The sequence below is a fragment of the Boleophthalmus pectinirostris genome, unplaced genomic scaffold, assembly GCF_026225935.1.
Source record: "Boleophthalmus pectinirostris isolate CB_2022bp ecotype Guang Dong unplaced genomic scaffold, ASM2622593v1 HiC_scaffold_2823, whole genome shotgun sequence".
NCBI classification, from domain to species: domain Eukaryota; kingdom Metazoa; phylum Chordata; class Actinopteri; order Gobiiformes; family Gobiidae; genus Boleophthalmus; species Boleophthalmus pectinirostris.
In genome coordinates this window covers 316,157-342,595 of record NW_026571288.1, presented here as the reverse complement: position 1 = coordinate 342,595, position 26,439 = coordinate 316,157, and the positions used below count along the sequence as shown (strand labels likewise).

General features: G+C 41.5%; 2 protein-coding genes across 2 annotated transcripts; one reads left to right on the top strand and one right to left on the bottom strand.

The window, feature by feature from the left end:
* Nucleotides 1-2,516: 2,516 nt before the first annotated feature.
* Nucleotides 2,517-12,829, bottom strand: ccnq (cyclin Q). The gene is made up of 6 exons (XM_020926982.2): nucleotides 12,671-12,829; nucleotides 11,614-11,762; nucleotides 10,361-10,544; nucleotides 6,614-6,746; nucleotides 4,315-4,533; nucleotides 2,517-3,659 (listed from the first exon to the last, which is right to left on the bottom strand). Exons 2-6 carry the CDS (start codon nucleotides 11,738-11,740, stop codon nucleotides 3,570-3,572), a joined length of 753 nt encoding a protein of 250 aa, XP_020782641.1. The 5' UTR covers nucleotides 11,741-11,762; nucleotides 12,671-12,829; the 3' UTR covers nucleotides 2,517-3,569.
* Nucleotides 12,830-13,194: 365 nt separating this feature from the next.
* On the top strand, nucleotides 13,195-25,468 carry cfap126 (cilia and flagella associated protein 126). Its single transcript, XM_055159803.1, has 5 exons — nucleotides 13,195-13,245; nucleotides 14,522-14,587; nucleotides 15,293-15,364; nucleotides 20,632-20,862; nucleotides 25,286-25,468. Exons 1-5 carry the CDS (start codon nucleotides 13,219-13,221, stop codon nucleotides 25,466-25,468), a joined length of 579 nt encoding a protein of 192 aa, XP_055015778.1. The 5' UTR covers nucleotides 13,195-13,218.
* The last annotated feature ends 971 nt before the right edge of the window (nucleotides 25,469-26,439 follow it).

Genomic DNA, 26,439 nt, shown 5'->3' with positions numbered 1-26,439 from the left:
AAGGAGAGGAGGAAGGAAGAGAGGAGGAGAGAGGAAGAAGAGGAGGAGGGAGGAGAGGAGGAGAGAGGAAGAAGAGGAGGAGGGAGGAGAGGAGGAGAGAGGAAGAAGAGGAGGACAGAGGAGAGGAGAGAGGAAGAAGAGGAGGAGGGAGGAAGAAGAGAAGGAGGGAGGAGAGGGTGAGAGAGGAAGAAGAGAAGGAGGGAGAAGGGAGGAAGAAGAGGAGAAGGGAGAGAGGTAGAGAAAGGAGAGAAGGGGGAAGGGATGAGGGAGAGGGGGAGATTTACCTTTTAGTTCAGTCGAGATTTGCAATTCCAGGGCTGAAATCCTCCAAACAATATGTGACGGTGTGAGGAGTTTAAAAACACACTGGAGCACTTCCTGTATCCCCACATGATGACATCACAAGGTGGAACAGCGTGTTTTCAGTTTGAAAGAAGAAGTCAGCCTAAATGTGCAGGTTTGTGTGTTACACATGTGAATGAAACAAAACACAACTCCAGGTCTGTTTGTGACGAGGAAACGACATTAGAACAGAGATTTAAAAAAAAAAAAAAATGGTTTAGTCTCAATTTACTCCTAGATTAGTCCTGGTTTAGTCCTGGTTTAGTCCTAGTTTAGTCCTGGTTTAGTCCTAGTTTAGTCCTGGTTTAGTCCTGGTTTAGCCCTGGTTTAGTCCTGGTTTAGTCCTGGTTTAGCCCTGGTTTAGTCCTGGTTTAGTCCTGGTTTAGTCCTGGTTTAGCCCTGGTTTAGTCCTGGTTTAGCCCTGGTTTAGCCCTGGTTTAGCCCTGGTTTAGTCCTGGTTTAGTCCTGGTTTAGCCCTGGTTTAGCCCTGGTTTAGCCCTGGTTTAGTCCTGGTTTAGTCCTGGTTTAGTCCTTTAGCCTCACTGCAGTAGCTGATTCTTGGGGTCAAAAAATGGACAGTTTCAAACATTCGTACAGTTTAATTTCAAACGTACAAACACGTCTAAAATGTCAAAGCACAAAAACTAGAACCAACACAAACACAAACACAACACAAATGACAGTGCACAAAATGTTGCGCATTATAAAACATTAAACCAGCTACTAACTAATTCTTCTGTTATTTGAGTAACTCAAGTCCGTGTGTGACACTGTAAAAGAGAGAAGAACATTCTGGACTGGGACGGAGCAAACATGACTACACATTTTCTTTGTGTTTTTGTTATTTTTAAGCAGCTTTTCTATATTTTACCAAAACAAATGTCAGTGTATGTCTCTCTTTACTGTTGGCATGGATCAGATTGGTCAAAAATAGGGACATCTGGGACATTTCTTGTATAAAACTGGGACAAATCAATGGTTTTGTATAAATCTGCTGGGACAGGGGACACTGGGACTGTCCCAGGGAAATAGAAACGTCTGGTCTCCATATCTTGGTCTGAAAAAAGAATCTGATAACTAGTGTCATAGTACTCCAGATCAGTACTCCAGATCACTCTTCAGTCCTCGAGTTTTTTTTTACAATCTTGGTCTTGTCTTGGACTCGATCGCGTTTGGACGTGGTCTTGTTTTGGTCTTGAAGATGCTTGGACTCGGTCTCATCTCAGTCTCGAGGTCTGACACTCAACGAATGGAGATAGATTTATAAAAACATTGATATGTCCCAAAATAACAGGAAAATACAAATAAAAGCTGAAAATGACAAAGATGGTCTTGATTTGGTCTCGGTCTTGTCTTGGTCTTGGTCCTGTCCTGGTCTCGGTCTTGTCTTGGTCTTGGTCCTGTCCTGGTCTCGGGCTGGTCTTGGTCTTGGTCCTGTCCTGGTCTCGGGCTGGTCTTGGTCTTGGTCTTGTCCTGGTCTCGGGCTGGTCTCGGGCTGGTCTCGGTCTTGGTCTTGTCCTGGTCTCGGGCTGGTCTTGGTCTTGGTCTTGTCCTGGTCTCGGGCTGGTCTTGGTCTTGGTCTTGTCCTGGTCTCGGTCTTGGTCTTGTCCTGGTCTCGGGCTGGTCTTGGTCTTGATTAGTTTGGTCTTGACTTCAACACTACTAATCACATCAACGCAACATTTTTGTAGACGGATGGAAAATGATGAAAGTGTTTTGCGGATGTGAGTTTGGAGTTTGGTGGTGAGAGGAGGAAGCCCAGAGCGGAGGAAACAGAGACTGTCACACTGCATCATGGGAAATCTCTCTCTCTGGATACACTAAACACAAGACAAAATGGAGGAGACATTCATGGGAATAAATGTACGGGGCAGCTAAGAGACACGGAACAAATGTGAGATTTTACTGAGAGTCAAAATAAAACACTCAGGAGAGAGTTGAATCAATATCAGGTCTGGTCATGTTTAACTGTTGGTCTCAGGGAAAGGGAAATATTTCAAACAGGAAAATCTACAAAATTATCTAAAATAACCAAATGTAGATAGTCCTGATTTAGTCCCTGTTTCAGTCATTGGTTTAGTCTTGACTCAGTCCTGGTGTAGTCCTGGTTTAGTCCATGCCTCTCTGCAGTAGTCAGCTGTTTATTTGGGTCTAAAATGTCAAAGCACAACAACTAGAACAAATAACAAATCATGTTTATTTCACACAAACATCAATATGACACAAATGACACAAAATGAGGCACATTATTAAAAGATTAAGCCAACTTCTAACTCAAGTCATTATTCTGTCGGCCAGAGTCCATTTTGAAACAGCGTGAGCATCTCTAACACTGCACGTCCTGGGTGTGATTCCCAAAAGTGTGGAGACTGAATGTTCTGCTTGTGTCTGGAGTCACTGAAGAGTCACAGAAGCACATCCATGTTCACTTCTTATGTGGAATGCAGCAGCTACATCAGCTACTCTATGTCCATTTATAAATACAATCTCTGATTTTACCTAAAGACACTGAAGGACGGGTCAAATGCAGAGACATGTCCTACAGGGACATTAAAGTCCTCTTTACCCCAGTGTGATTGTAACTCCTCGTCCATGAGGTCGGTGACATTTCCAGAGCAGAGAACTCCTCTTCTAAAAAAGAAAGAAATGTCTCCTTCTTGTGGCAGAGAGTGGAACTGCTACACTGTCCCACTGAACAGCAGCTCCATTCTCCTTAAGCCAATGATGTTCATTATGTCTTCTTATATACTTTAACTTCTTGGGTTCTTTTTAAAGACAATGCAGTAAAGTGTATTTACCTTGTTGACATGTTTCGGCTGCTAGCTGCAAGCCATCTTCTGCATTGTCTTTAAAAAGAACCTAAGAAGTTAAAGTTCCATTCTCCAACAGACTCTTCACCAGAAACTTTACAAGTCATTTCTGTGGAGAGGTGGGCCTCTTTAAATCAAGGTGCATGTTATTTTGAGTAAATGCCTTTATTTGTTAGGCACTCTCCCTCACAGCAAGAAGGTTCCGGGTTCGATTCCCGGGTCACCCAGGGCTTTCTGTGTGGAATTTGCACGTTGTCTCTGAGTCTGGAGATGAGTGTCTGCTCTGCCCCCTGCTGGCTCCTCCTGGCTGCAGCGGTACTGTAGTGAAGGGTAGCTCTGGTTTATATCTAGTTTTCATCTGTTTCACCCACTCTGCTCTCTGGTGGATGAAGGGCAGGTCTGTTTTTTTCTAGAGGCTCAGAGACATTTTGCCTCCAGGTCGTAGAGCTGCAGCAGATCTGAAATCACAGCATCGATTTGGGCCCTGGTCACGTCTGAACACAGCACCTGCACAAAACAGGAACAAAACTAAATCAGAACTACAGTTTCAGACAATATTAAACACACAAATCTGTAGAAACAAATACACATTTTTTTGAGCCACGAGGGACGGCTCTGACAGGGCCCTGCTCCTGTCACCGCTCACAGACAGGAGGCTTCAGTGTGTGCTTTAGAGCAGCACAAACACTAAAGACTTCAGCCTCTATCAGGACGTCTGAACATGTTTTATCCTGGAGTATTTATCATGAGATTCTGCTGAGAGGGTCGACTATTCCCATGTAGCGTGCGTGCACTGAGGTTATGTGTGTCTGAGAGGCAACGCTACAAACTTTTCACATTGTGGACCCTCAGAAGAGCAAATGTTTGTACTGATAATCATGAACACTTGTATTGATCACAGGCTCTGGAAAATGTGCTCTTCAAATCTTTTTTTTTTTTTTTTTTCTTGAGTTTTGACCCCATCTTAATCTTTTTGGACTGTTTGCTAATGTGTGGATTGTGTTACCATAGTGACTGCTAAACATTCCACCATAAACATACATGCAGAACACCCCCAGCGTGATGTTACTGCACTACATACATCTCTAAATCTGTGACTCGTGTAAAGAGTGAAACTGTGAGCACAGTTTTAAGATAATCCTTCTGTGTACAGCTCACGCACCTCCCACCACTCCCTGTCTCCTCTGGGCAGTTCCACGCCGTAGCTGTGGAGGGCGAGGTAGATGGCCGCAATCGCCATGTGCTGAGGGGCGTGGCGGATGCACATGTCGCCGTGGTAACAGTCTCGGAGGAGGGCCCACGACACCTCGGCAACGGGAGAGCGAGCCCAGGCGTGACGGTTGAGCAGCGCGCGCACAGACAGCAGGTAGTGCAGGAGGAACTGGAGCAAAAACAGACAAGTTACTCTAATAAAGAACAACTTTTTGATATTTTTGAAATGATTAACACATTTCTATTGGTCTATTTTTCTTTTTGTATTGAAATAAAGCAGTATAACCACATCCAAAAGCACACTAAACACCTAAAAAAGACAATTCATAAAAGGTAAACAGTTACTAAGTTTAAAGCTTTAACTATTTCCCCCTTGGACGTCGACTAGGAACAACCCATACATGGATTACTGGGGCATAAAAGAAAACAGACTTTTACCAGTGATTATAAATTATTTTCACACTCACAAACTTTATTGAAACACAGATGTATTTGGTATTTCTAGAAACCTTAGACTCTGAACTCTTCATTTATGAATGTTTAAATGTGATTCAACTCATTTACAGGTTTATAACAGCTCACTGAAAATGAGAGTTTACCTGGTCAGCTGCAACATCGAAAACAAAAAACTACATTCAGCATCTGATATTTGCATGAGTACTACATTCATTTAAAAGAAAAAAAAAAGTTTGTCAAAGGGTTTAAACAGATTTCATATCACCAGAAACAGTATAAAAATCACTTTCTCCAAAGTTATCCATATCCGCTCCTCATTTCCGGAAGCTACAATCGTCACTACTTCGATTAACTTTGTAAAAAACTGACGAAAACATATCCTTGAATCCTACTGGTCAGCCTAGTATGAATTATAGTGGCCCCCACCTACTGCAGTCTCTGTTTACATGTGAAAAACAGGAACTGTTTCTTATGGTCGTCAAATCACGTCTTTAGTGAAACAGCGGAGGTGTCAAAACACGTCATTAAGGAAACAATGGGGTCATCAAATGTCGTCTTCATGGGGAAAGAGTTAAAAATGTCAGTTTTATGTACAAAGCACTTTGAATAGATGTTCGTCTCCATCTACTGAAGAAGTGGATAGAGAATAAAACTGGCTCCTACTGGCTCCTTGGTAGTAAAAGAAGGCTGATATGAGATAGACATCTTACTGTTTGATAATTTTGTGTGGCAAAAACACAAATTGAAGGTGAATGGACTTTAAAAACACGATGCAGAACATCACTGATAACTTTCATAAGATAGGGTTAGCATTTTGTGCTCAGGAGAGGTCTTAAAATGCAGGATCACTAAAGCATGTGTGAATGACGCTTAACACAACTGCGGGTATGTAGTGATGGGTCATTTGAAGCCGAGGCACCGAGGCTTGTATCGAGTAAAAGGGGGTGTCGAGTGAAGCCCCGATTCAAGGTCAGATTGCCAAAAACCACGTGACCTGTGAATGTGAGGCCTCACTTTCGTGAAGATAATGTCATTGGTTCATTTACTGTGTTACGTGCACACGCACACTTCATAGGTTACTACTTTTTTTAAAATTCACTTTCACTTTATTCTAACTTTCACATGCTAATGCTAAATGCTAAAAGAATATGGCTGTGTAACCTACGTATTTTCTTGTATTAGTTTTTTTTTTCACTGAATAAGATGTACAGTCAGTTCAACATTCTTTCAGCTCCAAAATTATATTTGTGTTATTTAAGCAAATGTCATGGATCATGCCACTGCTGAAGTGGTTCAGAGAGTAGATCAGAAGAAGGAAGATAGGCACTGGGACAGTTTATAATTCTTATTTCTTTCTGTCTGTCTGTCTGTCTGTCTGTCTGTCTGTCTGTCTGTCTCTCTCTCTCTGAGGTGTTTGTGTGTTTGATGTGGATAGTGCTTAAAATAAATACTTGATGCAGAAGAAGATTAGAGAATTGAGGATCTTTTTTATTTGATAAATGTAACCACTGAGTGTGATGTTTTAAATGAAACATGATTCCATTTGGTTTCTCTTTTTACATGTGTTACATTTTTTTATCCACAAGATGGTGTAGTTGAACATATTGCATCTCTTGGCGAGGCATGGACTGCTGTACCAGTACAATTGCCTGAAAGCCTCAGATGGTTCATGGGGCTTCATTTGTCCATCACTCCGGGTATGTTTTTGAAGGAGAAAACTGCATTATTACACTGCTCAAAACTCTGAAGAAAATGCACCCTTATATCTGTCCTTTAGTACTGAGCGTCTGTACCTTGTGCGGATGTTGGAATGACACGTGGAAGTTGAGTTGTCGGAGGATGAGGAGCTCACACTGCACCACACTGTCCCTGAGGTCCCAGAAGTCCTGGTCACATTCCAGAGGAGCGCTGCCACTGCGGAAATATCTGACACAAAAATCTGGTTTAGCATCACGTGACAGGAGTCTGGTCTAAACTCTGATCTGAACTTGCTCCTCGGCCTGTAACTATAAAGCAACATGTGCAGTATATACGGTGTAAGAAGAGGCTGTGACGCAGGCTGACTGTGAACGAGTTGGGGTTCAGTAGTCCACAGTTTTACTTTTTTTGTTTTTCAATAGTTACAAAAAAGTGCAGGTGCAAAAAGTGCAGGGTGTAATATGGCAGCAGGCAGCAGTTTCCTCTCCAGCAGCAGAACACAGACTGATGTTTGGAGGCGCCTTTTAACTGCTCTGACTGACTGTGTAAAACTACAACAGCTATAACAGAGATGGTAAAAATTTGCTTCAAATATTGCCCTAATACGCCATAGAACCAACCCAAAACCAAATAACTATTAAAATCCCAACTATATACATAAAAACCCCCAAACCATACACCAAGTAAACTCTAAAACCCATAAACCAATAAAACACCTATCCCACTACCCCACTTGGTCGAGCCTGGAACCTTAAATACACTAACACAAACATCAACAGTTAAAACATACTGAAACAGATACACTGCACCATATTTACTGCACTATACAATTTAAAAGGTAATTAATAAAAAGTTTAATTAATAATGTCTCCTTTTCCTCCAGGGCCCTGCAGCTGTCAAAAGACCTTCTTCACAACGTCCGGAAGTGCCACGATGTACGGTAAACATAACTTCCGGTCAATGCTTTTCTATGACAAAATATCTGTGGAAATGTCTGCCGTATTTTCCAGCAGCTTTATAAATCTGCCCCATCACCAAATCTTCAACCCACAAACTCCACAAAAGATAAACATTCTAACACGAACAATTTATCCACAACTATCAAGAGAAAAAAGATGAAAATTTAAAGGAAACAACAACGACGCATTAATGAGAAGTGTTGGAGAGTAACAGATTACATGTACCGGAGTTACGTAATCAGAGTACAAATTATGAGTAACTGTATTCAGTTACAGTTACTGTTTCAATGAGTGGTAATCGGATTACAGTTACTTTGTTGAAATAAATGGATTACATGGCGGTATTTTCCTGTTTTCACATTTTGGGCTAAACTAGGACTAAACCAGGACTAGACCAGGACTAAAAACAGGCCTAAACCAGAAATAAATCAGGACTAAACCAGGTCTAAACAGTATGACACGAACAGTAGGTGGACATACTTTAAGGCAGCAGTGATCTCATATAAAAATAATTTCTCTATTAATAATATTTTTTATTTGGTTAAAGGAAAGACTGGACTTTTTATTTTCTTTTAACAGATAAAACATCTTATGTTAAGATTCTAGTCTTTGTCTCTACAGTAAAACAAAAGTCTGTTCATGGAGACTTGGGCTCAATAGACAATTTGAAGAAAACAAACAAGAATTTTCAGGATGTGGTTGCTACATTCATGTAGTTTTAAAAAGCATGACAATATCAAGTAATCCAAAGTATTCAGATTACATTACTCACTTTAAGTAATTTAATGGATTATGTAACAAACTACATTTTGGGATATGTAATCTGTAATCTGTAGGGGAATATGTTTTAAAAGTAACCTTTCCAACACTGTTAATGACACACTGAACAAAACTAACATAAGCATTACCCAGAAGTTCCGTTTACCTACATCGCGGCACTTCTGGCTGTTGTGAAAAAGGTCTATTAAAGTGCCTCTGCCACTGTGCCTGAGGATTAAAAGCAGTATAAGGAAAGCCAATAAATACAGTTTTAAAACCAATTATGTGCAATGTCTTTTGTAATATGTGCAAATCTGTTTAAAGAGTTATGTGCTCTCAAATGTGTGGTGTTTTAAAGTGTTAGTGAAGGATGAAGGTGCTGAGTGTTACTTATAAGCAACAAACTGGCCTGTCTGTTATGGGGGCATTATACAATACGGACTTTTTGGGTTTATACCGTGTTATAATGTTGTTCTCCATCAAAAACATACCAGAAGAGATTTCAGACGTTATCCATGCATGTTTGAGAAATCTAGTGATCTCACCTGGGCCCAGTTCAAACCCAGTTACAGTTAACCGTGCGATACTCTCTATTCATGCTTACGTCACAAACCAGGAAGACGTTTGGAAACATGATGACAACTTCCAGTGGGCTCTGTTCGCAGTAGTAAGTCTGATAAAATGCAGATGTAGAAAAATGAGAGGATGTCCCAGTTTTCTTCATCTCCATGTCATTGTAGTGTTCTGTTATATTCGGCGAATCAACAATTCCAACCTCAGTTTTCATCCTTTCCCCACTGGCACACAACTCTGAGTGCACTGGTACATGTGATTAGAAGAGGGGTCAAACTCCAGATGATTCCAAACAGCACATATGTCTGCAGTCTTCATTTTACCGCTGATCACATTTACTTCAGTGGGTTTGATCAGTGAGTCGGTCAGTGAGTCCAGAGTCGGGAAATACACTGGAAGTTGTCATCGCATGTTTCCAAACCTCTTCCTGTTTGTGATGTAAGTCTGAATAGAGCCTAGGGATGGGCATGATTAGTTGATTAATCGATAATTGATCATTAAGAATTTCATCGATTACGTTCATTTTCATGGACAAACCGAATGCAGGTGGCTGTGCGTAGCGTGACCAAACAGGTCCGTACATGTAGCTCTCTGCACTCAGAAGGAGCGAGACACAAACAGTCGGTCAGTCTGCAACATGCCGAAGCGCAAATGTGTATTTAACGATGACTTGTACAAGAAATTCCACGCTTTCCTTTCTGGTCGGGACAAGTGCGAGTCCATGTGAACAGTGTACAAAGCAGGAACATATGTTTCAGTGTCCAGTGGAAAAAAGTTCACCAGGACACCGAAAACATGAAAAAGTTTTGCCAGGTGAGAGTCGCTCAATGTCGATAACGAGGCCCCAACTCCCACCCCCCGTATGGTGTCCTGGTTTTGACAAACACAAATATGGTCACACTAACCTGTATTTCACTGAGTCATGTCCTTCGGTCCGACAGAAGTTGACCACATCAGCACCGGACCTTTTTTTGTTTCCCTTTGCTTAGTTTATGCAAATTAGCCATGCAGTTTAAGTTTCGTTTCTGTGAGAGTTGCGCAAAGTTTATAATCTCAAATGGGCTGATATGGCTCTAGGGTGGTTACGGTTTATATGTCATAAAGTTGAATTTATTTATACAGATTATTAGTGCAGATATAATGATGATAAATTTTAATATAAAAACGTTAATGATTAATCGATAATTGATAGTTAATTCTCCCGACAATCGATTAAGAATATTTAATCAAATGCCCATCCCTAATAGAGCCTATTCTGTCCAATGATGTTGATGATGTCACGTACCTGTGACTAACGTTGATGATGTCACGTACCTGATCATCCCTCAATTCAGTCGCTGATGCCTCTTTCTTTTCAGATAGTTTCTCTTATTAGGTTTGATTTACTGTAATATCTTAAGTTATGTTTACATTCTTTCTTTTTTCTCTAATTTTCTTTTTGTTTGTGTTTGTTTTCAATGAATCTGAATGTCTGCTTTATGTGTGAGTAGTGTATATTACTGTATATATGTATAATAAATCAATAAAAAAATGACAAAAGATGTCATGTACCTGTGGCTGACGTTGATGATGTCACGTGTCCTCAGGTGCTGCTCCTCCACTTTCCCGGCTAAGTACATGCAGCTCATGGCGACGAGGAAAGGCTCGTAGGCGCTGATGTCGACGCGGGCGCAGAAGCGATGGTACAGAGTGCAGGCTGTGGCCACGGGCACCGAGCGCATACCCAGCTTCACCCCTGCTCAAAGGCACAACAGAAATACAAGAGAACACAACCAAGCATTAAAGGTTGTATAGAGGATTTTTTAAGGGAAAAGAAATACAGCGACAGTCCTTTTTTAAATGTTGTGCATGCGTGACACCACCTTCCTCCTCCAAAGCTCCTCAGTAGAAACACCTCCTCCCGCCTCCTTACTCTAGAAATCATGCTTGTTTACAGCCGGTGCGTGTTCAGAATTACTGTTGAAGTGACGTGTCTAGAAGTAATTTAGTGACCAACATGTCGTCTACTTCAATCGCGCAATCGCTGGAAAGAATCACCTCAGTTTATCTTCGCTCCATTTCCCCTTCTCTTCTTCTTTCAGCGACCTCAAAAACAGACTTTCTTTTGTGGCAAACTGGTCGTGGATTCTCGTCCGCCATCGCAACAAACTTAGAGCGACAGTTAGAAAAAGTCTCTAAGAACCGTAGCATAAGCCACATAATCCCTGCGCGCCAGCGAGTCAGTTACAGTAGAAACGCAGGGAGTTTGATTGACAACCTAACAGCCAATAGAAAATGAGGTAGCCTTGTTATCTATTGACTGATGTTTATCTGGCCTCACTACATCCACAGTTGATAGATTTTCATTCTTTTTTTTTTTTTTGGTCATCATAATTACAAGGCTGCTGCGTCTCTGTAATGGTATTTTAAACTTTCATTGACAATTTGAAACAAAAAAAAAATCCTCCATACAACCTTTAAGTACAAAAGAATGTAATCGTAAAAACATGAGCTCTTTGTATGAGGTGAAATACTCAATCTACTATATGTAAGTGATCCTATGCACTCCTCTAGAGAAAGCAATGAATGTTTTTTTTATGTTTGTTTGTTTTGTTTTTTACCCAGAGGTGTCCGTATGTTTAGGCCAATTTGTGGGTTGGATTTCGATCATTGTCGACCATTTATATCCATTAAATGACTTCAAACTGATTACTGTCTCTCTTAAAAAAGACCCGCACTAATCACTGGACATTAGAAATGACTGAATCTTGATTTGATTAAAATCTGATCAAAGATACAGCTCTACTGTATAGTGTGGCATGTACCCGCTTCCATGATGAAGCGGCAAACTCTGAAGTGAGTCTTGACATCTCGCGACGGGTCTGACTCTTGGCTCTGGTCTGATCTGCGGGACGAGGAGGAGGAGAGGCTGAGGGATGAGGAGGAGGCCATGCTTCACAGAGATCCACCAGTCCTGCAGAGGAGACAAGTGTAAGGTTGGTGAGGTTATACATAAACATTGGGTTAAAGTCATAAGAAGACTATCATGACACACAGGCCACCTTCAGATCATGTCTCAGACGCACAACAGTTTCTGCGTTTAGAGGACTTTTGAGCAGAGTCAGGAGTAAGGTTTAGTTATGGTTTATTTTTTTGTTTAAACACTACTGAGAAAAAAATACAATTTTGTTTTAGACCAGAGCGCTACACTTTTTTTTTTCCTGATTTAGTTCTGAATGGTTTAGCTCACTCTTATTAGTCTTGCATTAGTCTCAAGTGTAGTCTTGCATTGTTTTTGTTGAATTTGATGGAATGTGAATTAGTTTTAAATTATTTTATTTATTTATTTTAAGATATGAAGGCACAGCATATAGTCTCCATACTCTCAGAACATTTAACAAAGATAGAAACTAACAAAATAAAGAGAACAAATGTTTTAAAAAATTCAGTGTTCAAAAGAGGAGTAGGAAGAAGCATAACTTATTTCAATCCTACCCCTAAAATGCACAATATTTCATCTACATGATATTCAGTAGTTTAGTGCATTATAGTGTATCATTTAACTTTAGATAAATTAGAATAAGCAAAAAGACATACAAATTATAAATAGACACATATTGCTTTAAAACGGTAGTGGTTCATGTGTTCATAATTGTGCATTCTCTGTAATTAATATTTAAAGCAATGTTAAGTCCTGCACTGATTGTTGCCATTCAGGGATATTCAGTTATTTATGCTATCACGTGTCAAATGTATAACTGTATTAGAGTTACGAGTTCATCAGTCGGTTTTATTGCAGTTAAATAAACTGAAAATAATGTGAGCAGCTAACAGCTGGCCAGCAGTGAATCCATTCAAACTTCTTTCTCAACAAAAACTCACCGAAAAAGTAGAGATCGGATCGTTTAAAACATTAAAGCCAACAACGAAGATGGCCGGAAACGAAAAACATCTTAACTCTGCATTAATATTGTTAGATGCACAAATAAAAGCCAAAATATGTTGGATTCTCTAGCGCGGATGCTAACCGGAAACACAACAACGATACTTCCGGTCCGACTTCGGTTCAAAAAAAAAAAAAAAAAAAAAAAAAAATCAGGTTACGTATTTAATTATTTTTAAATATGTGAATAGTCTAAAGAGTTATATAGTTAAATATGATACATTACACTGTCTTTTTTTTTTTTTTTTTTTTTTTTAGAAAGTTATTGCAATGTTGATTTATTTGTATCAGCTATTTTGTTTACGCAAAATTAAATAAGGCGTTCAAATTGAATAAAGAAAAATCGATTATTTTATCAGTTATGGTGAAAAATAGTTACAAAATAAGATTGTATTTAAATGTTAAAATATAAATTGCTTCGGTGTTTGATGACCCTCTGTTACTAAGCAACAGTAAACAGACACGAGTCCAGCGCACGGAGGTGAACATGTCTTCAAGATACTCGGCCAACCAGGTAAAAAGCTTCAAATATAGTTAGAACCTTTCGTTTATTGGTAGAAATGAATTTAGCCTTATAATGTTTGCATTGCATATTTACATGTTTTAAAAATGTTCTTCTTTTCTTGTTAAAATAGTGTTGCTTTGTTCCGTTACGTAAAAAGGCCTATAGTTGTGCTACTGTTGTCACAATACTAAAATTTCAACACAACTTGATACTCAATAATGATTCCAAAACCACGATGATAAAAAAAAACAAAAAAAAAAAAAAACAAATCACACTCTCCTGACTTACTTTCTTTTTCTTTTATATATTCATATATAAAATAAAACATAGGTTCCATAGTGGTCCATGGGCATATACTAGTCTCTTATACTTGTTCTGAAACAGCTCCAGATCATAAAGACATTCAGGAAAGGTTCGTTTCTGAATGGAACTTTTTAGTATTGATACCTACTCATCTGATTTTCAATACTTTTGAGAGCTCTAGTTTGTGCTCCATACCCAGTGTTGGGAAGGTGACTTTTAAAATGTATTCCCTTACAGATTACAGATTACATCCCCCACAATGTAGTTTGTAACGTAATCCATTAAATTACTTAAAGTGAGTAACGTAATCTGAATACTTTGGATTACTTGATATTGTCATGCTTTTTAAAACGACATGAATGTAGCAACCACATCCTGAAAATTCTTGTTTGTTTCCTTCAAATTGTCTGTTGAGCCCATCTCCATGAACAGACTTTTTTTTACTGTAGAGAAGCACAGACGAGAATCTGAACATAACATATGTTTTGTTTTATCTGATAAAAGAAGATAAAAAGCCCAGTCTTTACTTAATCATATAAAAAATATTATTGATAGAGAAATGATTTTTATATGAGATCACTGCTGCCTGAAATTATGTTCACCTACTGTTAGGTGTCCTGGTTTAGACCTGGTTTAGACTTGGTTTAGACCTGATTTAGACCTGGTTTAGACCTGATTTAGTCCTCGATTAGTCCTGGTTTAGACCTGGTTTTAGTCCTGGTTTAGCCCAAAATGTTAAAACAGGAAAATACCGCCCTGTAATCCATTTATTTCAACAAAGTAACTGTAATCCAATTACCACTCACGGAAACAGTAACTGTAACTGAATACATTTACTCATAATATGGACTCTGATTACGTAACTCCGGTACATGTAATCTGTTACTCCCCAACATTGTCCATACCATAGATATAGGTGTGAGCATCAAATAAAGTGAATTAATGAATGTAATTTATGTATTTTCCATGTCTCCTGTGATAGTATGAAAATGCCTTCAAGTCCCAGAGGCTTCAGAACTGGTGCCAGCCAAAGCAAAGAGGGAAAGAGGTAAGGTTTGGCCTATAAGATTCATTTTGTTTCACTGGTATTATAAAATGGGGGATTACACAAAATCCACTCTTATTCTACCATGTTATAAAGTTGTTTTCTCATCAGAAACATGTCTAAGTAGTTTTAGACAGATGTAATGTATTCATGTTTGAGTCATTTAGCGATCTCTCCCAGGCCCTGTTCAAACCCTTCTTATTATTATGATTCAATTCTCCATAAATATATAAAACCACAATCATGAAAAACAGTACACTACAATTTCACAAACCTGATGTGATGTGCAGTAGCTTCATTAGAGGGATGTGCGCTGAGTGTGTTGTAACGTCATTCTGACGGAGAAGTGACTTAGCACAGAGAGCACCCAGAGCGTCAGAAATGAAATGAAGCTTAGTACATGTTCACAGCATCAGGGGAAGTTACAGGTCAGATCTGTGGAGAAATTTCCCAGCTCGCAGTAAGAATGCATGTGTTTCAAGGTTTTACTATAGCGATAAAAGCACCTGGAATTCAATAGATGTGTGTGTGTGTGTGTGTGTGTGTGTGTGTGTGTGTGTGTGTGTGTGTGTGTGTGTGTGTGTGTGTGTGTGTGTGTGTGTGTGTGTGTGTGTGTGTGTGCGTATGTGTGTGTGTGCGTATGTGTGTGTGTGCGTGTGTGTGTGTGCGTATGTGTGTGTGTGCGTGTGTGTGTGTGTGTGTGTGCAGAGACCTTCAGCCAAACTGGGACACACGAGCTTCATAGTGGACGACCGAGGACATCTGCTCCCAGGGAGAAAGGTAAAACTCAGATAAATGTTGTCTACTGTGTTTTTATGTCGTTCAATAATCCGTTATAAAAATAACTGTAGACAAACTTCACACCCTGAAACAGCACATCCACTCACTAAACCAGGTCTGGAATGCAATTAAATATCAGACTGCAGCCTGAAGTGACCCCAATCTGATTTTTTTGGCCCCTATGTGACCTGTATCTGATCTTTTAATGAACCACACAGATCAGAATTTTTTCAAATCCGACCAGTGTTGGGAAGGTTACTTTTAAAAGATATTCCCCTACAGATTACAGATTACATATCCCAAAATGTAGTTTGTAACATAATCCATTAAATTACTTAAAGTGAGTAATGTAATCTGAATACTTTGGATTACTTGATATTGTCATGTTTTTTAAAACTACATGAATGTAACAACCACATCCTGAAAATTCTTGTTTGTTCTCTTCAAATTGGCCCTGGTTTAGTTCTGGTTTAGACCTGGTTTAGTCCTGGTTTTAGTCCTGGTTTTAGTCCTGGTTTAGTCCTGGTTTTAGTCCTGGTTTTAGTCCTGGTTTAGTCTTGGTTTTAGTCCTGGTTTTAGTCCTGGTTTAGTCCTGGTTTAGTCCTGGTTTAGTCCTGGTTTTAGTCCTGGTTTAAACCTGGTTTAGACCTGGTTTTAGTCCTAGTTTTAGTCCTGGTTTAGCCCAAAATGTGAAAACAGGAAAATATCGCTGTGTAATCCAGTTATTTCAACAAAGTAACTGTAATCCAATTACCACTCACTCAAACAGTAACTGTAACTGAATACAGTTACTCATAATTTGTACTCTGATTATGTAACTCCGGTACATGTAATCTGTTACTCTCCAACACTGAATGTGACCCAGGACACTTGGATATGTGCTCCTGAAACCGATACATATCTGATCTTTTGACATGTGACTTCAGTGTGAACGGCCAAAGCACATTCATCCACCTACATGTTATCAACAAGACACAAATGTACACAAATGTTCTTCTCGTCATATGAAAATTGTTAATGAACTCCGTGTCACAAGAAGAGAAGCACATCATCCATCAGGTTCTCTGGGTTAAACCTGTATTTGCCCCACTGTCCCACCACTCTTGGCTCCGTCTCCACATCCACACATTCCTTTCATCGGACACTGCCCCACAAAACACCACGAGCAAAAACCTCGTCCTTCTCCTTCTCAATCCCCTCCTTAAAACAAGGAAGTTGTTCATGTTCTGGCTCCAGTCCGAGAGGAACTTTAACACGTTCGCTGCGGTTGACGTCGTCGTGTCCTTCATTGCACATGCGGGACACTTTTGGGCCATTTAGTGTTCACACAGGAGATCACATACAAGTCACATTTAACTGGAAATGTGAATGACCTCGCAAAAACATAGGATTTCACACAAAAAATCTGAACTGAGCATTAAGCCCTGCAGTCTGAACATAGCTAAATGAAAATCACTAGACCATATACATCCAAAAGGACTAACAGACTATGGGACTAAAGCAGGTCTGAATTAGAAACAACAAAACCATCACTTGAAATGTTGAAAATGTAAGTCAGTGTCTGCAGGTTAAAGCTCTAAAAGCACCAGTTCAGTTAGAATTGGAATACTGCAAAACTTTAAGAGCCACTTTAGTTAATAATTTGTCTTTTTTTTTGCATAATCAATCACATAATAAGTGTTGTTATTAATATGATTAACTGAGATTCAGGAGCAGGACCACACCCCAACCTCCCTCTCCTCTTCACCAGCTGACCACAACTCACTTCGACCACACCTAGAATTTCACAGAAGCCTTTCCCATCATCCAAGGTCTCTCCCACCCCCTATCTTGTCCATCTTTCAGCCATAAGACATTGAGCCGGAGCCCCCACCCAGAGTCTCAACCCGCCATCTCCGCCCCTCGTACATTATCAGTAAACTTCTTCTTCGCTCTCTGTCGTTATTGCCGTGGTCCTTGCTAGTGAATCAATCTTATTATCGTATTTTCTGGGCTATTAGACGCGCTCTTAAGCCTCCTACCCCATCAAAAAATGACTGTGCGCCATACAATCCAGAGCGCCCTATACACAAATCCACTCGGGTGTCCCAGCACGACTTCAGTAAACTACAAAGCCACACCACCCGCAGAACACACAACACACACGGAGCAGACAGTGACTGCACAGCCAAAAACACCCACAGGCACACTCATCACTCCACGCCAACAAGGAACGGAACAGAGGAACAAAGACACAACTGAACAACTGAGTCACTGTGAACACGCCGACAATCCGTTGGTCCCAGACAGCACCCTTCCTACACGCCACAACTGAACAAAGCCCAGAGTCACCGTGAACGCCACAAACAAACATGACAATGACAGTGCGTCTTATAATCCAGAGCGACTAATAGTGCGGAAAATATGGTACTCACATCAGATGTAATGTGATAACTCCAGACGTCAGCTCATGATCTGATTTCTGGTGTGAATGTAAACAGACTTCAGACATATTACACTATTTTATGGTTTATGTTGTAAAGTTTCCTCATCACAAGCAGACCTGGAGTTGTGTTTTGTTTCATTCACACATGTTTAACTCACAAACCCTGCACGTTCAGGCCGAGTTCTTGTCTCAAAATGAAAACAATCTGTGATGTGGCAATCCAGGAAGTGCTCTATTGTATTTTTAACTCCCTACCTCTTCACTAGAATCATCTGGATAATGCTCTGGAATGTTCTTGTCTGGCAGTGGCGTCCCTCCAGTTTCCTGTGACAAAATGAGCCTTTGTCCCATTTTAAACTCATACTAATTTGTCTCATTTCACACATTTTGTTAATTTCTCAATATCCTACCAATACAGTTAGAATGGTTCTGAGTTTTGTTTAATGATCACAGAACACATTGTTTGTTTTAAATATACTTTATTTGTTAATTCATTTCAGTTACAGCACATTAGGCTGCATCATTTGCCCCAATGTCAGAAATTCAACGTACCCAATTTTAAAATGTGACAATACCAATCAAAAGAATAGCTGTGGAATATTATCTCAATTGAATAAAATCTACTGGGTCCACCAAGTCTCTTAAGTTCCATCCTAACGACTCAAATAACTTGAAAAATAATCCATCTGGGCAATGAAAGTGGAACATAAATGTTGTTATTGTACATCTTTTGGTACCAATTTTATATCTCTATCTTCATAACTTTCTAAGATCATTTTGTCAAGATTTTGAGTGTTTTTAATAATTATCCAAAATCCACAAAGTCCAAAGATGAAATGAGAGACATAAAGTTTGTTCTTTTTGTAGTGACTGTATAAAAAAGTGGAGGAAGTGAGTGTGACATCACCAGAGAGTCTCAATGACAGGTATGACTCAGTGACAGGTGCATCTCAGTGACAGGTGCATCTCAATGACAGGTACAACTCAGTGACAGGTGCGTCCCAATGACAGGTATGACTCAGTGACAGGTGCATCTCAGTGACAGGTATGACTCAGTGACAGGTGCGTCCCAGTGACAGGTACGGCTCAGTGACAGGTGCGTCCCAGTGACAGGTACAACTCAGTGACAGGTACAACTCAGTGACAGGTACAACTCAGTGACAGGTGCGTCCCAGTGACAGGTACGGCTCAGTGACAGGTACGGCTCAGTGACAGGTGCGTCCCAGTGACAGGTACAACTCAGTGACAGGTACGGCTCAGTGACAGGTACGGCTCAGTGACAGGTGCGTCCCAGTGACAGGTACGGCTCAGTGACAGGTACGGCTCAGTGACAGGTGCGTCCCAGTGACAGGTACAACTCAGTGACAGGTACGGCTCAGTGACAGGTACGGCTCAGTGACAGGTACGGCTCAGTGACAGGTGCGTCCCAGTGACAGGTACGGCTCAGTGACAGGTACGGCTCAGTGACAGGTGCGTCCCAGTGACAGGTACAACTCAGTGACAGGTACGGCTCAGTGACAGGTACGGCTCAGTGACAGGTACGGCTCAGTGACAGGTACAGCTCAGTGACAGGTGCGTCCCAGTGACAGGTACGGCTCAGTGACAGGTGCGTCCCAGTGACAGGTACGGCTCAGTGACAGGTACGGCTCAGTGACAGGTGCGTCCCAGTGACAGGTACGGCTCAGTGACAGGTACGGCTCAGTGACAGGTGCGTCCCAGTGACAGGTGCGTCCCAGTGACAGGTACGGCTCAGTGACAGGTACGGCTCAGTGTTTGGAAACTCAAGTTTCCTGAGAGAATAAGGATGTTATTAAAACCTGATGTTTCAGCTCAGATTTAAGGCCACAGGTTCTAAACTTCAGAGGCTTGGTGGATCCAGTAAACATCAAGAGAATTTCATGAAATTTCTCACAGAAGTTTACTTTGGCAAGTGTAAAAAATGTATACTAGGTACAGATTGATTTTCAAAAATTTTCCAAAAAGTTGGGCAAATGATGCTCCCTACTGTACATCACTCACCTGCAGCTCCACACGGTCCAGACAGAAGAGGCACTGTGCCCATGTCGAACACTTTTAAAGCCTTTTTAGATTTTTAATTGATTTTCAACACACTGTTTAGTTTGTTAAACACTTTGATTTTAAAAGGGGACAGAAGAGCTTTAGCTGTAGACTTTGGAAAGTTACCTGTAAACAAACTGACACTTGGGGGAGGTACTTCCTGCTGGAGTATAAAAGTGAGCAGGTGTTGACAGTCAAGGAGAGACTTGTGTGAAGATGGTGTATGATGTTGTTGCTTTTTATTTAATTTAATTTAATTTAAGAAACTTAATTTCTGTTTGTTTGAACAGGTTATTTGTAATGAATTGACTTTACGTTACACCAGAAGTCTGTTTTAATAAACTGTCTGGTCAAAGACACTTTTGGTTTTTATTCTGCCTCCTGCTTTGACCACATCAGACCAGCTTCCCCACAAACACACACAGGAAATGTCATTAGGTTTGTGATTAGGATTGTCAGGCAAGGAAATTCCCATCTCTACTAAACAAAAGGTGAAAGGGAACTGTTAACGGGAAAACTACTGCTTCAGGATGTGGAGTTAATATGACCGAGTGAGATTCAGGAGCAGGAGCACGTCTCAGCCTCCTCCTCTCCAGACAACAGCTTATCTCAACTCCGCCTTTATTTACACACAGTTATGGACATGGGCAGCCTAATAAATCAGGGTTACTCAAACATGTGTGAATGAAACAACACAGCTCCAGGTTTGTTTTTAAAGAGGCAATAAAATGATAAGATATGTAATCCAGGACTTTGACACATGTTGTTAAACTGCTGTCTGCAGCAGAGGGACAGTTCTTGGCCGGACTTTAAGGGCACGTGGGACCTTCCGTCTCGGATCCCTGCCCCCGGCTTCTGCCCCACAGCGCGCTCCCAGCAGGGCCTGGAGCGCCTCACAGCATGGGGCTTCATCACTGACACCGCACAGACACCAGGGGGCACCAGACGCACAGAGGGCCGCACAGAGGAGGAGGAGGAGGAGGGCAGGAGGAGCAGAGAGCAGCCGCAGCAGGAGGTGAGGACGAATCAGAAAACATGTGTGTGAGGAACTAAAACTCCTCACAAATCACTTAACCAGACTGTTCACTCAAATGGATGTACATGATTTAAAGCTGCACAATCACAGGTGTTAATACCTTGAGAATCTTGCTGTGAGAAAGTTCACATTTCCACAGATCTGACCTGGAAACTGTCTCGTTTTGCATGGGGATAGATTATACTTTAAAGCCATACTGTGGAACATTGTAGGCAAAGCAATAACATCTCTTTTTAGGTTTCACTTTGTCACCTATTGATACTTTGCAGTGACATCACGCTGGGGATGTTGTATGTGTATGTCTATGTGCAATGTTCAGCAGTTACCATGGAGAAACAATGCACAGATTTGCAAACACCGTCAAATAAGTTTTAAAATTATCTAAAAATTCAAGAAAAGTACAAAAGTGATTTAAAGAGGACGTTTTTAGGAGCCTGTGATCGGTCTGAGCGTTCGTGCTCCTGTTTGGGCTGTAAATGTCCGTGAGAGAAACTTGTTTGAGCCACAAATCACATGTTGAGCCACCTAAATCACCTCCTTCTTATCAGGTTATATTCAAATAAATCTCAGAGTCGTGAGACAGAGCGGTGCCTACAGTTTGCAACACACTCCCAGGGAATGTAGATTAGATTAGATTCAGCTTTATTGTCATTATACATGTATATATTAAAAAAAAAAAAAAAAAAAAACTGAACGAAACGTAGCATAGCATCTAATCAGAAGTGCAAGGAGCAGCAAGTGTGATAAATACAGAATGTGCAGTGTGTATATATGTACAGTGTAAACAATATACAGTGTGTTACAGCGTAGACTGTAGTGTATAAAGACAAATAAATACAGCAGCATGAACAAGAGCGGATTATATGTAATCTACACGAGGCAGATATAAACAGATGTAAACAATCATGCAGTTTACATGAAAAACTAGAACATACTATAAACAAATACACAGGGTTTGTTATAGAAAATATAAATATATACGACATATATATGAACATGTGCACTGTAAATAAATAAATGTAAAGTGTGATATGAACAACATGAGACACAGAGATAAACAGCACTGGTGATATATACATGTGTTTGGATGGAGGGATTGGACAGAGGACATTCAGTGTCCATGGGGGAGATGAAGAGGGAGGGGGTGGTGGGGGACACGGTGGGGGACACGGTGGGGACACGGTGGGGGACAGGTGGTGGGGGACACGGTGGGGGACATGGTGGGGGACACGGTGGGGGACACAGGTGGGGGACATGGTGGGGGACACGGTGGGGGACATGGTGGGGGACACAGGTGGGGGACATGGTGGGGGACATGGTGGGGACACAGGTGGAGGACACAGGTGGGGGACATGGTGGGGGACACGGTGGGGGACACATGGTGGGGGACACGGTGGGGGACACAGGTGGGGACATGGTGGGGGACACGGTGGGGGACACAGGTGGGGGACATGGTGGGGGGGACACGGTGGGGGACACAGGTGGGGGACACATGGTGGGGGACATGGTGGGGGACACAGGTGGAGGACACAGGTGGGGGACATGGTGGGGGGACACGGTGGGGACATGGTGGGGGACACGGTGGGGGACACAGGTGGGGGACATGGTGGGGGACACACGGTGGGGACACAGGTGGGGGACATGGTGGGGGACACAGGTGTGGGGACATGGTGGGGGACACAGGTGGGGGACATGGTGGGGGACATGGTGGGGGACATGGTGGGGGACACAGGTGGAGGACACAGGTGGGGGACATGGTGGGGGACACAGGTGGAGGACACAGGTGGGGGACACAGGTGGGGGACACAGGTGGGGACATGGTGGGGGACACAGGTGGAGGACACAGGTGGGGGACACAGGTGGGGGACATGGTGGTGGGGGACATGGTGGGGGACATGGTGGGGGACACAGGTGGAGGACACAGGTGGGGGACACAGGTGGGGGACATGGTGGGGGACACAGGTGGAGGACACAGGTGGGGGACATGGTGGGGGACACAGGTGGAGGACACAGGTGGGGGACATGGTGGGGGACACAGGTGGGGGACATGGTGGGGGACACAGGTGGGGGACACAGGTGGGGGACATGGTGGGGACACAGGTGGAGGACACAGGTGGGGGACATGGTGGGGGACATGGTGGGGGACACAGGTGGGGACACAGGTGGGGGACAGGTGGGGGGGACACAGGTGGAGGACACAGGTGGGGGACATGGTGGGGGACACAGGTGGAGGACACAGGTGGGGGACATGGTGGGGGACACGGGCGTTCAGTGGGGAATAGAGTTCAGTAAAGAAACAGCTGTGGGGAAAAAACAGTTCCTGAACCTGCCGGATTCTTCTGAAGCTCCTTCTGGAGGGAGGAGTTGGAAAAGTGTGTGGGATGTGAAGTTCCTTCAGGATGCTGTGGCCTGACACAGGTATTGTTTCTTAACATAACCCATAGTTCAGAATACTTGGTTTGGTGGAGTCTCTTTCCTGTCCCCAATGCAAAATCATAACGTCGCCATAGAAACAAGAAGGTTTGGGACCCTCCACTTGTAATCTACACTGTGCCCTTTTAAAGTGCCTACAGCAGATTAGACTCATTTCATTCAAACTAAAAGAGAAGAAATCAAAGTTCCCAATTTGGCTATTTATTAAGGTTTCAAATTATACTTCCTGTTTGTAAAAGTGAATTCCGTAAGTGTTACCTAGCAACCATACAGTGCACTTGGCCAAAACTCCTCTAATGTACACACAAATGATATGACAAATAAAACTCTAAGAAAAGACCTTTACTTTTTTTGGTACAATGTTCTTATAGTTCCAGTAGTCCTGGTTTAGACCTGGTTTAGTCCTGGTTTAGTCCTGGTTTAGTCCTAGTTTAGTCCTGGTTTAGTCCTGGTTTAGTCCTGGTTTAGTCCTGGTTTAGTCCTGGTTTAGTCCTGGTTACCTCCGCCAAGGAGGTTATGTTTTTGCCCGCGTTTGTCTGTTTGTCTGTTTGTTTGTTTGTTTGTTTATTTGTCTGTTAGCAACATAACTCAAAAAGTTATGGACCGATTTTGATGAAATTTTCAGGATTTGTTGGAAATGTGAAAAGGAAGAACTGTTTTCATTTTGGGGTTGATCCAGAAGAAATCCTGGATTCTGGATCACTTTGAATTTTTTGTTATCATTGTGGTAAATGGGGCCAAAAATTTTGTTTCTCAATATCTCAGTTAATTATTGACCAAACCCCATGAAATCTGACTCAGGGATGGACAATGGGATCCTCTTTCATATTCCAAAGGCTGATCCGGATCTGATCCAGAAGACTGATTTTATCGCAATTTATATTAAAAATGGGGGTAGTCCTTGGTGGAGGTCTGCGCTCTCTGAGTGCTTTTCTAGTTTAGTCCTGGTTTAGTTCTAGTCCTAGTTTAGTCCTAGTTTAGTTTTGGTTAAACTCTACTTCTGTAATTTTCAACATGTTTTCAACTTTTCTTCACAAATTGCTTCTTGATTGTAAAACTATTATTTATATTTACAACTGTATAATCCCACCAAATGAGGTAAAATAAAGGATTCTAAAGAAGTGTCATAGGTAATAATGTGGTGTGAAAGAATAACATGTCCATGGATGGTGACAGACAGTATGTACACAGAGTCTTTATCTGTGGACATCTAGTGAACGTCACTGGACGTGGTGTTATCAGTGCACAGCACACAAAGCAGGACACTCCCACGGTTGATGGTTTGACTCCAGCAGTAACATGAGTGCAGATTAAACTCGCCATATTTTTACCGTTTTAAACATTCATTCACTTTTAAGGCAGGACTGCATTAGACCTGCTTTAGTCCTGCTTTAGTCCTAAGGACTTTTTTGTTTTTTTTGTTTTCGTTTATGGTCATACAAACTAATAATATGACAAATTAGTAACTAATAATAATGACAAAGAAGACACAAAATTTATCATGTATGGTTGTATCAAAATAAATGATAATGTTAAAGAAAATGTGACGGAAAAGCATGTGTTTGGTTCATAGTCGTGTTTTACTTGTTAACACGATGGATCAGGTCTTCTGGATATTTCTGTAAGATTAGATTTTTATATTGGTTTTTTTTTTTTTTTTTTGAAGTGCACTAAATTCATTGAAGCTTTGTTATGGTCGTCTAAACTACTCCATAAATCTGCTCCATGTCAGTAACAAGACAGTCAGGACTTACTTTGGCGTCTTGAGCTGTTTGTACGATCTCTCTGCACTGGGGTAACGCACATTTTGTTCAAAGTCAAGAGAAAAAATGGGTACAGGGAGTTTAACCTCGTGTTCTTGGGCAAGACACTATTTACTATTTGTTTCCTGGAGATATTTGAGTTTCCTTGGAGACAAGAATGTTTCAAACACGTCGTTCATTTGTCTCTCGTGTTTTGTTTTTTTCAGAAAGTAGAGGCTGTGCAGTTGGAGAACACTAAACAAACCAAGACAACAGACCCAGACCCAAGACCCTCCAGTGCAGCAGAGAGAGAGGGGACTCCAACCCAAAAGCTCCTCGCTACAGGGCCACGCTCTGCCGTCAACACGCCGCACGCTCAACCTGCACACCACGTGAACATGTGCGAATAAACAAATCCACTTTGAATAGAACTGAGGCCTGGTGTTTGCTTTAGACACATTCAACAATAATACCTGATATAGGCCTGCTATAGACCTGGTTTAGTCCTGGTTTAGTCCTGTTTTAGTCCCGGTTTAGACCTGGTTTAGACCTGGTTTAGACCTGATTTAGACCTGGTTTAGCCCTGGTTTAGTCCTGTTTTAGTCCCGGTTTAGACCTGGTTTAGACCTGGTTTAGACCTGATTTAGACCTGGTTTAGCCCTGGTTTAGTTCTGGTTTAGACCTGGTTTAGTTCTGGTTTAGACCTGGTTTAGTTCTGGTGTAGTGCTGGTTTAGACCTAGATTAGACCTGGTTTAGACCTGGTTTAGTACTGGTGTAGTGCTGGTTTAGACCTGGTTTAGTACTGGTGTAGTGCTGGTTTAGACCTGGTTTAGACCTGGTTTAGACCTGGTTTAGTCCTGGTTTAGACCTGGTTTAGACCTGGTTTAGTCCTACTTCAAACCTTGATTTAAACTCACATTATAGTACAGATTTAGTTTTGATTCGTCGTGGTTATTCCTGATTTAGTTCTAGTTTAGATCTAGTTTAGGCCTGTTTTAGTCCTGTTTTAGTCCTGGTTTAGTCCTGGTTTAGCCCTGGTTTAGCCCTGGTTTAATCCTGGTTTAGTCCTGGTTTAGTCCTGGCTTAGACCTGGTTTAGATCTAGTTTAGGTCTGTTTTAGTCTTGGGTCAGTCCTGGTTGGGTTAGATCTGGTTTAAACCTGTTTTAGTCCTGGTTTAGATCCGATCACTGTGGAATCTTTGTGTCTGAATCTCCTCAAGTTTATCACATTAATCACAGAACCTGAAAGACGGGGCAAATGTGGAAATAGACAAAGCAGCATTTTCAGACCAATGTGAAAAGAGCAGTTTTATTATAACAAACACATAAAATAAACGTATAATAAATGTACAACTTTAGAACAATATAAAAATATACTTC

Coding starts and splice junctions, on each gene's coding strand:
- cfap126 (XM_055159803.1), top strand. CDS start 13,219: ATGTCTTCAAGATACTCGGCCAACCAG. Junction 13,246..14,521: donor CAAGATACTCGGCCAACCAG/GTAAAAAGCTTC, acceptor CTCCTGTGATAG/TATGAAAATGCCTTCAAGTC. Junction 15,365..20,631: donor ATCTGCTCCCAGGGAGAAAG/GTAAAACTCAGA, acceptor TGCTGTCTGCAG/CAGAGGGACAGTTCTTGGCC.
- ccnq (XM_020926982.2), bottom strand. CDS start 11,740: ATGGCCTCCTCCTCATCCCTCAGCCTCTCCTCCTCCTCGTCCCGCAGA. Junction 6,747..10,360: donor ATCATCAACGTCAGCCACAG/GTACATGACATC, acceptor TTTTTGTGTCAG/ATATTTCCGCAGTGGCAGCG. Junction 4,534..6,613: donor CATTCCAACATCCGCACAAG/GTACAGACGCTC, acceptor TTTTTGCTCCAG/TTCCTCCTGCACTACCTGCT.